At 34.3% G+C, this 14418-nt stretch overlaps 1 protein-coding gene across 6 annotated transcripts in view; it reads right to left on the minus strand.

Moving 5' to 3' along the window:
- Positions 1–14418, minus strand: part of NIPBL (NIPBL cohesin loading factor) — a 250516-nt gene that overhangs the window by 10336 nt on the left and 225762 nt on the right. For all 6 annotated transcript variants that reach the window (XM_074201749.1, XM_074201753.1, XM_074201750.1 and 3 more), the window contains 7 exons: positions 13487–13623; positions 10020–10160; positions 9748–9841; positions 8740–8894; positions 8163–8253; positions 5513–5686; positions 4388–4578 (listed from right to left, as the gene is read on the minus strand). In XM_074201749.1, the coding sequence (XP_074057850.1) occupies positions 4388–4578; positions 5513–5686; positions 8163–8253; positions 8740–8894; positions 9748–9841; positions 10020–10160; positions 13487–13623 (983 nt within the window). The remainder of the gene's footprint in view (positions 1–4387; positions 4579–5512; positions 5687–8162; positions 8254–8739; positions 8895–9747; positions 9842–10019; positions 10161–13486; positions 13624–14418) is intronic.

Genomic DNA, 14418 nt, shown 5'->3' on the forward strand with positions numbered 1-14418 from the left:
TGAAAAAAGGAAATACTATTTTTCAAAAGATGAGCTGAAAGAATCAGGCAATAAGACAGCAATTGGGGAGGGAGAAATAGAATTTACAAATGTTATATATTTGTAAATATTCACTTATTTATATGTACACACAGATATACATACACACACACATATTATATTCTCTCTCTCTCTCTCCAGATGCAAGAGCAGTCTAGATCTATTAAGTAGAAAGGCAAGCAACTCAGACCATTTAGACAGGGTTGTATTGTATTATGCGCTTCATTATACTATATTAAAGAGATGAATGCATACAACATGCTCTAGACATACTTTAATTAAAAAATGATTAAAATAAAATATTCTAGACATTTGAAAGGGTAAATGTGCTATGCAAAACATTACTATTATGAAATGTTGTTACATGAGAGTATTTTATAAGCATATTTTTTTTGCATATGATTTCCCCAACACCACTGTAATACAATAGGACTGTAAGTCAATAAACATTTATTAAGTGTCCACCATGTGCCACACACTTTGCTAAGCATTGGGAGTACCAAAGAGATAAAATCTCTCCCTTCAAGGAGCTCACAATCTCATGGGGGGAGATAAGAAGCAAACAAATACATATAAATGAGTTATAAACAAAATAAACAGAAAATAAAGAGGGAAGGCATTAGAATTAAGAGAAGTTGGAAAAGGCTTTCTGTAGAAGACAAAATTCCAATTGGAACTCAAAGGTAAAACAGCAAAGTCAGATTGACATGAGGAAGGAGAGATTATAGGCATGGGGGACAGCTGGAGAAAAAGTGAAAAGTTGAATGGTAAATGTTATTCATGGAACAAACAAGAAATTCAATGTCAGTGAACTGACAATAATAATGTATAATGCAGGAAGTAAAAACGTAAGAAGATTGGAAAGGTAGGAGGATGGAAATGAAAGGCTTTGAAGGTCAAAGAGATGATTTTACTTTTAGCCATCAGAATTACAGTGAAGTACTGGAAATCATTGACTAGGAAAGAATCATGGTTGGGCCTGAATTTTAAGAAAATTACTATGGAAGATAGAATGGAATGGGGAAAGGCTTGAGACAGGCAGACACATCCATAGGCTAACACAACAGTCGAAGAGGATGAGGGCCTACCCAAAGGTGGGGTTAGTATCAGAGAAAAGGGGTTTTATCTAAAACATGCTGCAAAGATGAAACTGATGGACTGGATACAGATAATAAGGAGTTGAGGATAACATCTAGGTTTTGACCCTGAGGGAATGGGAGGATGGTGTTGTTCTCTATGGTAATAGAAACATTCATTTTGAGGTGTTTGAAAGGGAGGTGAACTTGTGAGACTGGAGAAAGAAAAGAGGTTAGAGCAAGAGAGGTAAATTTGAGAATCATTTGTGTTAAATCCACAAGAGATGGAATACTGTGGAAATTGATGTTAAGGGAGAGTAACCATCTTAAGGAGTGACTTTAGGTAAGGAATGGTCTGATAAGCAGGAGAACCAGGAAAAGAGTGGTATCCTGAAAACCCAGAGACAAAAGAGTCATCAAAAGTGTCAAAGGCTGCAAAGGAGTCAAGAAGAATGAGGATTGAGAAAAGGTCACTGGATTTGGCAAAAAAGAAATCATTGTTAACTTCAGATAGAGGAGTTAATTAAGTGATGAGTGATGATGACAGGGCAGATAAACTTTTAAAGGATATAGGATGGGGGCGACTAGGTGGTGTAGTGGATAGAGCACCAGCCTTGGAGTCAGGAGTACTTGAGTTCAAATCCTGCCTTGGACACTTAATAATTACCTAGCTGTGTGGCCTTGGGCAAGCCACTTAACCCCATTGCCTTGCCAAAAAAAAAAAGGCCTAAAAAAAAATAAAGGATATAAGATGGTATTTATTACTTATATAAGTAGAAGTATTTTCCCTGATAATGAGAAGGGCTGCCATTTCATGTGAGACAGGTGAGGAGCAAAGAGGTGGAAGAAGACATCTGAGTGATAAAAGGGAAGGAAGAAAGGAGAAGAGGGAGCTAATGACAAAAGGCCTCAATTTCAACACAAGACAAGGCTTTCAGCTGAGAGAATGAGGGGAAGAGAAGGCATAGAAAGTTTGAGGAGGGATAGAAAGGTTTAGAAGAACTTCGGAAAGCAAGTACTAAGTTGATAAGGGTGGATTGCTTGTTAGCAGTGAGGACAAAGTTGAAAGCATATAATATAAATTTGTAATGGACCCAGTTCCAAATAATTTTGCAATTTTCTTTTTGTTCAGCAGCACATATATAGGAGGCAAAAGTAACAGAATGTTGGAGTCATTCAGGGTTGGGCTTGGCAAAGGGCAATTTGAGATATAAGGGGATTGATCAGGGACTCGAGAAGAGGGCAGAAAAGAGTTGAATTGTTTATCAAGGGGTCAAAATATAGGAAAAAAGAGAAGGTAGCTAATGCAAGGTAGATGGTTTGGGAGAGAACTGAGAGGCTGAAGGATTAGAGGTGACTTAGTAGATGAAGAGTAAGGTTATGGAAGGGAAGGCAGAGGTGAAAAGTCAACTGATTTGGGTTGGAATTCTTGAATGTGGAGGTGGGTACATTTATGTATGATAGCAAGATCATGAGTACGACTATCTTTGTATATGGTTGGGGGGTAGAGGTCATGAGAGGTGAGTAGGTTGAGGAACTGAGTAGTTAGAGATTTTGAGGGAGAATCATGTATGTTGAAGCCCTCAATTATAAGAGTAGGAGAGAAAAATTTTGAGCCAGGAACTGGACACAATGAGGAAGGAATGAATGACCTGGGTGTGACTAGTAGACTATAACTACTAGGATTTACACTGCATGATAAATATGAACTTCATGAACCTCAAAGGAGGAGAGAGTGATGGAGCAAAGGGAAGATAGTGCTAAAAGCATGGCCTGCAAGGTGGTGCTATATGGGGGAGAGGGGAAGGGAAGGTCAGATTTCTGTGACTGTTAAAGATGGAAGGAGAGGAAAAGATTTATGATGAAGGGAAGTTTGTTGTCTATGGTATAGGCCTTCCAGAGGTTACAGCAGAAGGAATCGGAGGCATTTGCTTGTGTCTTTGGCGTGGGAGAGTTGATGGAGAGGAGTAAGCAATTAGGTGGATAGGGAACAGGGATTCAGAATCACTGGGATGTGTAGGGTGTGAGTTGTGAGGATGTTTATTATAGAGTGGAAAGTGCCATTCTTCTTCCCAAGAGAGGGCAAGATTAGGCATGGGTTAGCATAGAAGACAGAAGTTTAATCTGTACAGCAATAGATGAAAGACTGCTAATTTTCCTCTTATATAATCAAATTTCAGAGTAAAATTAGTTTTAATAACATCCATTCTGTGATATAAATCAATGATTATTAATTCCTGTATTTTCTTTTAAGGATTTAGGATCTGTTGTAATTTTATTAGCCAAAACCATCCATATAATAGTCACAAAATTGTTCTTGACATTAGAAAATTTTCTTTTTCTCAACTGGTTTTTAAGCATTAATCTGAAGTTTTTGATTATGTAACTAAATTTTGAGAAAAAGCATTAAGTAAATCCAGCAAGTAGAGGGCAAACAAGATGCAAGTTCTTCTTCTTTTTTTTGCAAGGCAAATGGGGTTAAGTGGCTTGCCCAAGGCCACACAGCTAGGTAATTATTAAGTATCTGAGGCTGGATTTGAACTCAGGTACTCCTGACTCCAGGGCTGGAGCCACCCCTCAAGATGCAGGTTCTTAATAGTTAATTTAAAACAATTTTGGCTTAACTAATTTGGTTATAGCCTAGTGTGAATTCTCTTTAGGCTATAGATTCAACCCTCAGTCAGTTATTAAATTTTACTCTATAAACTGAATACCTAAGTTAATTATCTCAAAAATAAATACTACTGGTTCTGAGAATGTGTTAAATAATTCAGATTTATCACTTCAGAAAAATAAAAAAATATGTCTTCTAATGCCATTTAAGGGTATATATAAAATGCCAAATAACATTTCTTTATGTCCCTAGTATTTGCAAAATGCTTTATAGACGTTTCCTCATTTGATATTCAAAACAACTCTAGAAAAACTAGTTACTCTCATTTTCCAGATGTGAGAAAATAAAGCAGAGAGAGGTCCAGCAACTTGCTCAGGATCACATGCCTATTCACTGTGAACAGGGCTTCTTGACGCCACATTGCACACTCTCCACTGAGCTACCTAGCTCTTGCACACACATGCTCTTTCTCTCTCATGTTTCCAGTAAAATGGAAAATTCCTTACATATTTTACAGAAATTTCATTTTTGGAGAGATTCTCAAATAATGATCTCAAGATAAAGAAGGTAGTATAATATTCATTTGAAAAGCAACCACAACTTTATCGACTCATAATATAACTGGATTCAATGGAAAAAAAGAATTTGCTCTGCTTACTTGAACTGGATGAATGAGTCCCTGGTTGAGGGTCAATGCAATGACATTTAGGGCAAAGTGGCGCACACTTGACTGGGTATGAAAGAAAGCCTCAAGAACTTGTTTGAGGTAAAGTTGCATTATTGAGCTACTCATCCCTGAGGATACATCACCCATTTCTTTCAGATCTTCCTGTTTTGCTACTTTCTTCCCTGTAAATAGAAGGAAAGATTGAGTAAAGTTTTACAGAAATGTTTTTTATATATATTCCCTTGCTTTGTCTTATGTCTGTTCAAGATCACAGAACCTTAATATGGTAAGTCACCAAGTTATTACTCAAAGATAGTAAACTCATGCTAAAACAGAAATTAGTCATTTTCAAAAGTGAAAACCTCCAAGACAGTTTGTATATAGATTGATAAGAACTTTCAGCTAAATCCAATTAAGGAAGTCAAATATTTCCTCAACTCCAACAGAAAACAGAAATTAAAAATGTAAAGGATGGACCAAAAAGCACGATCTGTTTCACTATGTTTTAACAGTTCTACAGCAATGGCAAAGTCAATGGAGGCATAGATATATGAATAGATTCTATATAAAATGAGACTTCAAAGGGAGAATTTATGAGTGCTAATGAGTACTGTTTATCCTTTTCCATTTCTTGATTCTCCTCCTTCTCCTTGCTTCCTAAAATAACCCTAAAGCATTTAATCATATTTAAATATGCTTAAAGAAATGAAGAAAAAGGAAATACAGTAATATACTTCTCTTTCTATACACAAAGAAAATACTGTTCTTATCTCATGGGAGTGTCATTTCTATCCTTTTGTGTTAAGAAAAAAGTCCATAAATTAATCCTAAAATCAGTTCCTCCTTTGCCTTCTTTCAGCCTGCTACTTAGCTCCAAAGTAAACTCTCTCTGGAAGTTATTAGCATTCCCTCAAAATTATGAACTAGTATTCTTAATACTATTTTAGCAATAATATTTAAGACTATTTAACCAAAGAGCAGCACTGGTTCTAGAAAAATATGACCTCATAACAGTCACTAAAAGTAAAAAGTGAATTAACCTTTCTCTTCCATTATTTTTCATATAAAGACACACAAAATATTTTAATAAATGATTTTAAAACAGCTTTCACTTACAGTCTTTATCTGCCTGTTGCATACGCGTATCTTCTTCTTGCAGGTAGGTTTGGAGATTTTTTAACACTTGGATTTTTAAATTTACTGAGCTGTTTTTATCAGCTAGAATGCTGTTATACAGATTCTTTACCTCTTGCTCAAACATTAGACTTGGATGCTGAATAAACGCAAATCCTAGGGAAAAGGAGAAATTTTTTTTAATGTAGTCACTTCAAATCATATGATTACTGTTTCTAAATATAATGAAAATTTTGGTAAAGATATAATTTCCTTAGTTCAGGAAAAAAAAAATACTTAAAATGACTTTAAGAGTATGCAGGTAGCCTTACCTAGAGTAGTTTTAGAGCAGGAACTTCTTTCCCCATGTTTTAAAAACAAGAAATTGCATTTCAAAGGAGAATTTCACACAAGAGGAAAACTTGAGGAGGGAGCAGGGCCTAGTGGCTAGGGGAGTGGATTGGGAGTCAGGAGTCTTGGGTTCTATTCCTGGCTCCACCACTGACTTGTGTGACCAAGGGTGAGTCACTTAATCTCTCTCTGTGCCTCAATTCTCCATCTGTAAAATGGGGACAATAATATTTACCACCTACCTACCTCACAAGGATGCTTTCAGGATTTATGAGGTCATGTTTTGAAATATTTTCAGATCCCTAGTAAAAGGTATTATGTTTGCATAATTTAAGTTGAGATATAACTGATGGATATAATAAAATGGCTCATTTTAGGTTTTCTCTACCAATGTCTTCAACTAAAATTCTTAAATTAATTGAAATCCCAAAATAGTAGTTTTCCCTTAAGTGATTTCTAATTGGAGTTGCAATGCTGAATCTACAAGCTTGATTTTACTAATACAACAACAACTCTATCAAATGATACTGTTATTTGCATTCATAAACATCCTATACCAAAGTTTTATTGTTATGCTTTATTATGATATACAGCAACTCCAAGTTCTGACAACTCATAGCAAGGTGGCACCAGACACAGAGGTCCTACCAAGCTAGAAAGGTTTTAAGTACAAGCCCAGAGAAAAACTCAATGTACAGTGTCTGAGGAGCAGCCCAGCTAAGCTCAGATCAGCTCATAGAAGGTGCACTGTAGGAAGGTGGATTGTTGTGGGCAGAGTAAGTCCCCAAAATCTTTTACTAAAGCAGAGAGGGTTGCAATCTGAGTTGTCAGGAGTACCTTACCCAGCTTCTTGAAATATTGTCTTATTACCCAATAAAGTTATATTTTTTTTTAAAAATCTTAAAAGTATTTTCTAAATAGCACATGAAATTCATAACATCACTACTACTTTGTAATACTAAAATCAAAGCATGGAGAAATCAAATAATTTGCTCAAGATCACACAACATATCTAAGGACTAAGCAAGAATATCTTCCAATTGCTGGTCTTAGATTTATTTCTCTTTAAGTAAAAGTTAACTTCCTCACTTCTTTGAATAATTTAATTTTTGGATTTTATTACTGATGCCTCTCTATTCTATAGCCTTCCAATTATGTTATATATTTATATTTAACTGATTTAAAGCTAATATTGCATAAAATTGCATCCTTGATTAGATAAAGCCATTTAAAAAATCCCAGCAAAACCTTTCCCTACTATTCAAGTCGCTAAACAGAAAGACAGAAACACTGAACTGAAAATGCAGAAAGGTAAGGTCTTGTTCACTTGCTATCAATAATAAAGATGACAGCATATGACTTGCAAACATTAAAACAAGTATAATTATAAGCTTTGATGCATTTCCCCCCTCATAAAAAAGCCATAAAGTTTTCTTTCAAGAAAATTAAAAATTTGTTTATGTCAAACTCAAGATGTGAATTAGCAATATAAATAGATCTGTACTGCTTTTCAGATAACTTCTGAGTGTCTTTTAAATGTCAACTTAGGTCCTTTGATAGTTACACTGTTCATTTTCTCTTCATTCTTTAGCTTATATCTAAGTACATTCAGGTTGCCTGGACACTGAAAAACTGAAGTTAGAATAAAAACATATTCTAATTAAACAATGCTCCTAGGGATTTAAGAAGTGTCTTAAATTTGTAAAGTCAATTTAAACAGTAATTTGTATTATGGTAGTTATAGAGATAAGTGGATAAATGTAATATATTATTAATTTTATGCTTGTTACTATGTTTTTATCTCTGTGTAAATTACCCTTTGTTTAAGAGGCAGAGACATGCAATGGACTGGTAAGAATAAGTCAAGGAAAGAAAACCAGAACTGAGTCCAAGTGACTTAAATATCTTCTTTCTCTTTTAAGTGCTTTAAAAATTAGTCAAATCTCCACAACACTCATGTGAGATAGATGGGGGATAGATGTTTCTAATTTTATTTTACTGATAAGGAAACTGATGTACAAAGAAATTAAGAGACTTGCTCAAGGTCACCCAGGAAGCCACTGGGAGAGCTGAGAACCTAAGCATTCTAACAGCCAGTCTGTTATTCCACACACCAGACCATGCTGCTATTACCAACACATACAGGAGAATAACACTTTGAATCAAAGGATTCAAGGAATCACAAATTAGTTTTTATGTATAGTAAGAAAGAAAAGTAAAGAACATGCAATTATAATACTGAGGTTAGACAAACTTAATTCCCAAATCGATAATAAAAATAAAGTTTAAAATATTGTTTTACCTAGACCAATAATGGCTTTGGTTTGTACTTCTTCATCTGAATGTCTTGTGAAATACATCAGAAGTTCAAGTACTTTATCCTTTATGTTAACCTAGACAGATAAAAAGAGTTTAAAAAAACTGATGGAATGATCTTTGATATAGATTTTATTTTTCAACCTTAAAGAATTCCTAGAATCATTGATATAATCTATTTTCCTCTTTGATGCAAGAATTTCTTCCATAATACCCTTTTGAAATGATAATCCAGATTTTCCTTAAATACTTCTGGTAATCAGAGGCTTACTACTACCTAAAGAGATACCTGTTTTATTTTTAAACAGGTCTCACTTTAAAAATGTTCTTCAGACTAAGGTGAAATCTGCCTCTCTCTGACTTCTTTCTATTAAAACTAAACTGATTTAGAATTTTAATAAGTAAAATTTAATAAAACATAAACCAGCGTCATCTACAACTCCAAACATTTTAGTGGACAAAACACAATTTGATAGAGATGGACTCACTTTTCATTATTTTCATTTATTGTTTTTACAGATAAAATTTTAAAACAATGCATTAAGTAAATTAGAGAACGTTACCTTACTGCTGCCTTTAAAATCTTCTTGATCAAAATCAAAATGGCGACACAGTGCTCCAACAGTGAAAAGTGATCTAAGCAGTGCTGGTTTATTTGTTGTAATTACAGTGCTGTTTGAGTCGTCTTGATGCTGAATTTTTAATTTTGTAAGTGCACCTAATGAAGAGATCCTTCATTTAATTATACTCACTATTATGTCACTCAAATTAGTTTTAATTATTACATAAAATTTTTCTAAATATGACATTGAGTAAAAATCTCATCAAGAATACATTCATGCAATATAAGGATCAATTACTTTTGCACTTTAATGCTTGCTTACTTATTTATGTTGACTCTATTTCATATATTTATAGCCTTAAAAATGTAGCCTGTAGGTGTTTTGAAGATGGACAAATGATTAAAATAACTCTGAGAATGACTCATGAAAAACATAAAATTAGGAAAAATAATATCAGAAGTTTAACAATACAGAGTAGGCAGTGAATTTATCAAAGTCCATGAAGAATGTGCTAAAAATATAAATAATTCCTAAGATGAAATAAGAACAAAGATTCAATTCAATTTAGCAAACATCTGTGAAGTGCCTACTTTGTGCAAAATATTGTGCTATAACTGCTGGGGAAACCAAAGATAAAGAGTTGAGTCAGTTACAGGTTTCAAGTAATTTAATGGGTTTGGCGGAAGGGAAAATATTTTGAGAGAACATACCTAACATTTCCATATCCTTCCACCATCTATTCCTTGGTATAGACATAGTATTGAGTTTGCGTTAAAACTACAGAGCTTAGGGGAGCTAGGTGGTGCAGTGGACAGAGCACCGGCCCTGGAGTCAGGAGTACCTGAGTTCAGATCCAGCCTCAGACACTTAATAATTACCTAGCTGTGTGACCTTGGGCAAGCCACTTAACCCCACTGCCTAGCAAACCCCCCCCCAACCTAAAAAAATAAAAAATGAAAAAAACTACAGAGCCTATATGTCAATTTTATGTCCCTATGTTTAACTTACCATAGTATCTATTGAAACAAGCCCACACAAACTTATAATTTTGTGTGACTTTATTTACAACAGCCCCAAGACAGCTCACACAATGTTGCACCACCTAAAAAGATGCAGAAAAATGTTATGATTTAGATAAATTATAGTTCAAAATGAAAAGCTATAAAAATGTTCAAGTTTTTTGAAAATCCATGTGGCCAATTAAAAAATTATAATATTTTAATAATTATCACCAGAGTTAATTATGTATCATCTAAAGATAAGCATAAAAAAATACTTACTGTCATGCCATATTTGATGATAAGTTTCATAAGATCTTCCTCAATAGTGGCAAGGAAGGTTTCACTTGGGTGCTCCATTAATGGCACTACTAATTCTAAAATTTTTGCAACATTGCAAATGACCATGAAATCATTTTGTGTCTGTAAGGTCAAAATTAAGAAGGATTAAAATTTTTTAAGTACTCAATATCTGTGAAGAATCAAATTCATCTTTTTTGGTGTGCAGTGGAAGAGGGGTAGGGAAGGTGAAAGAATCATGCCAGCTCTTATATGAAAATTCAACCCTTTCCTCATCTTATCAAGAATATAGGGAAGTAGAGTAGAAAAGACATTTTCCTGGAAGTCTTTTGATCAGTTTCTAGTACCTAATTTGTCATTAACTAGTTATGTGACCTTGGAAAAGGTGCTTCAGTTTCTGGACCTCATCTTTAAAATGTTTATTCATCTTTAAAATGAGGAGATTGAACTACATGATCTTAAAGGTCTCTTTGAGCTTAAAGTGCTTATTGTATGCTCTGAGTTAAATTAAATGCTTTATATCTAAATTTGAAAATCTAAATTAAAGTATTTAAGATAAAATAATTTATTACTACAAATAGAAAATAATTCAGTGAATAAAACAATTTTAAGTCTCACTTTTTATTAATAAAGGCAGAAGCATAAGAAAATGTCATTTAAAAATGACTACTCTTTTAAGCTAGTATTTTTCAAATTGGTAGATTATATATCCCTTTAGAGATTTTAGAGATAAAGGATTAAAAATGAAGGTGATCCTGAAAAATAAAGTTCTATAGTTTCCAAAGGGATACTTTTGGAAAAAACCTTTGCTTAGCCAAGGAACCCCACTTTTTAGCAACCAAGAGGTATTCATTCTATATTCAATATGCTTACTGATTCAAAATAATGATTCATTTACCAAATTGCCTTTTATTGCCTAATATGTACAAAATGCTGGGTTAAACACTGGGCAAGCAGTAACTAAAGCATGTATTATATATCTAAAAAGGCCAGTGTCTTCCCACAGTTTACAGTCTAGCAAGGAGACTCTTACACATAAAAAATACATAACTACAGAAAATTAAAAATGTTGACTGAACAAGAAATGGAGAAAGCAGCATGTAAGTTCAGCCTTGGTGCATAAGTAGGTTTCCACAAGCCACAGAGAGTAAGAGAGGAACATTTTGTATGAGCAAAAAAAGGGTAAAGGCAAAAAGTTAAAGACCCTTTTGGGAAGGGTATCACATATTCTACATGACCGTGGCATAATATAATTAGATGGAAGAAGGCCATAAAGAAAGGTAAGTTAAACCCTAATCATAAAGGGACCATAAATGTCATCCTGAGGAATTTGTATATGATACAGCAAGCAATAGAATACTGTTGAGGACTGCTTCACTGCTACCTCTGAAATGTAAGGAGAAAATGGAGAAGGCTGACATGATATCTGGAGGAGGCATGAATGCTTAATGACCTATATTGTTGGAGGGAGTACTCACACAAACGAGGTTACAGATAAGGTATTCGAGTAGTGAAGCAAACCTCTGAAAAAGTTTTGAGTAAAGTGACAAGATGACTATGGACTGATTTTTCAGTAGGAACAAGGATGAATTAGAGTGAGAAGAGATCGTCTCTAGGATGATCAATTAGGAGGATACTATAGTAAAATCCATATCAGTAGAGGGTAGTAGCGAAAGAAATAAAATGAAAGGATGGGTATAAAAAAAATACTTGGTAGATTCAATCAGTAGTATATTGTATATATTTTTATATAGAATGTGAGAGAGAACAAAGCGTGAAAGAACACATCAAGGTTTGAAGGCTGGGTGACTAGGAAAATGATGGTATCATTGACAGAAATAGTAAAGTTAGAAAGAGAAACAGTTTTTGAGGAAAGACATCAAGTTCTACTTTGGACACATTAAATTTGAAGTACCTGTAGGATATTAATTTGATCAAAACATAGATTATTTGTAGATTCAGGTCTGAAGCTCAACAAGGGAAAGAAATGTGCCAGACTGAATATGTAGATTTAGGAGTCATCTGTATAGAAGTGAAAGTTGAAGTAGTGGGAATAGATGAGGAGGTAGGAATACCAAGAGGGCTAACTGAGAAAGAGGTCATAGGAAGATAGGTTAAGAATAGAATGTCAAGTAATACCTGTCTTAAGGAGTTGAGAATGCAAAGACAAAGAAGGAACTGTTTAGGCAACTAAGAGGAAAGTCAGCAGTATGCATTGTTGTAGTGGCTACAGGTTTTCAGATGAAGAAGAGAAGTAAGGAAGTTATGGTAAGATCTAGAGAGAAGTCAAAATGGATAAGCCCTGAAGAAAAGTTTTTGGATTCAGAGAGTTCATCAGGTAAACCTATGAGAAAGTAGTTTTGGAAGAGACAGCACTGAAGCTTAGGACTGGGAAGAGAGTGGAACTAAGGAATTAGAAACATTAAGTAGAGATAACTTTTCAAAGAGGTGAGGGATAATACAATTCATTTCCTTTCCAAGGACCAAACAAAATCATCAACATGGGAAGTGTTATTTTTTTTTAATAGGAGTAGGAGAAAAAAGGTCTAGAAACAAATGAACACTCTTCAGGACAACCATAAAATACACTTTAAAAAGGCACTTGACAGTGAGCTTTCATGTACATCATTTCATTTGATTCTCACAACAACATTCTAGGGTAACCAGGACAAGCATTCTGATCCTTTTCATATAGAGGAAAAAACTGAAGCCCAGAGAGATGCGGTGACCCTAGAGGTCACAGCTCTAATCAGAGCCTGAACTTAAGTTTTTCTGCCTCTTCTCCAATGCTCTTTTCACTAGGCCTCACTATCTTTCTTTTTGATACAATCAATGGACTATGTATGTTAGCTAGAGAATACCTACTGGCAAACTAGTCACTTATGGATGAACTTAATGACTCTGTAAAAATAGAGTTGTGGTATCATAAATTTTCTGTATCCTTAACTACCTTCTCTTCTCTTTTTATTCCATTTAGAAAAATTCTCAGAACTGTTAACTGAGGTTATTAACAAACTTCAATCACCAGGGATTGACATTAAGTACACAGAAACTTGGAGGAAAACACAAAATAGCAGTAATGAATGATTAATGAAAAAAAAATCCATGACTTTAAAATCTAGCTCTTATCCTGCACATCTCTTTATATTAAATAATTTTAGGTCTAACTTTTGTTTTTATGGAAATATACACACAAAATATTATACATACTATAGTAAATATTTCATTCCATTAAAGAAATACACCCTGACTATAAATATATACAGACTAATGAAAACCTAAAATTTGAATGTTACCTAAGAATGTATAAGGATACACACTGCATTTTTCATGTTCAATGTTTGTGACCTATTATTAACTCCTGTTGTTGATATTTCCCCTTATTATGTGAATTATAAATTTCAAATCTTCCATCTATTACTTAAGAAAGGCACTTTTCTGATACTTACGCTACATTTAGTGGTAAGGTATGGTTGCATGGTCATGGCATGTTTGACCATTAGCTGGGGTCTGATTTTGCTGAATAAGAACAAAGTGGTTATGCAAGCTACCAATCGACCAGAATTCACTCCCTTATTGTCAGAATCTGGAAAAAAAAAATTAAAATGAAAACAGTGGAAATTGTACAGAATACAATCTAAACTGTTTTACTAATCCTTGGGGGGGGGGATAATGTAAATTTGGGTAACTAAGGATATCAGAGAAAGCATTTGTTCCCAGAGTGGGGTGATGCTTAGTGGGGTGATTTCAATAATTGAAGTTAACAGATGAGGAAAATTAAGCCAGGAAAAGGGTTTAGCTGCAGTAGGAGAGAATCTATTTCAACATAAGTAACAATTATAAGGTATCTCAAGGGGACAACACATTGTGCAGTGTAGGAGATGTATATTTTAGCTAAGACAGGTTCCCCTGCTTGTATGGATGGGGAGAAACTAAAAGGACTTGGAAAGCAGAGGAGAGGTGATAACACAAAATAGGGGACAAGATAAAGATGGCTCAAAGAGTGGCGACAGGCTGAAGAATACTAGAGTTAAAAGACGAAGTTTTCATCTGGGGGACAAATTGTATTACATGAGTCAAGGAAATTTTTAGCATAGGAATCAATAATTTTTTTAGCCCTAAAAATAAAAGCAATACCCTTGACTGTCAAAGGGAGGGATAGAGTAGATAAAAGAAAGAGAGAAAAAAAGGAATAGAAGAAATGTGGGAGAGATAAAAGAAAAAAGATAAGAGGTGAATAAACTGGCAAAGTATTACTCTAAATTAATTCAGATGTGTCACTCAATAGTATCTGTGTCAAGGGATGCACATATTTCTTCTGGAAAATGATTTATTGCTAACTGTTCAAGGGCTACTACTATATAACCTTATATAGAGCCTT

The sequence above is a fragment of the Macrotis lagotis genome, chromosome X (assembly GCF_037893015.1).
Source record: "Macrotis lagotis isolate mMagLag1 chromosome X, bilby.v1.9.chrom.fasta, whole genome shotgun sequence".
Taxonomy (NCBI): domain Eukaryota; kingdom Metazoa; phylum Chordata; class Mammalia; order Peramelemorphia; family Peramelidae; genus Macrotis; species Macrotis lagotis.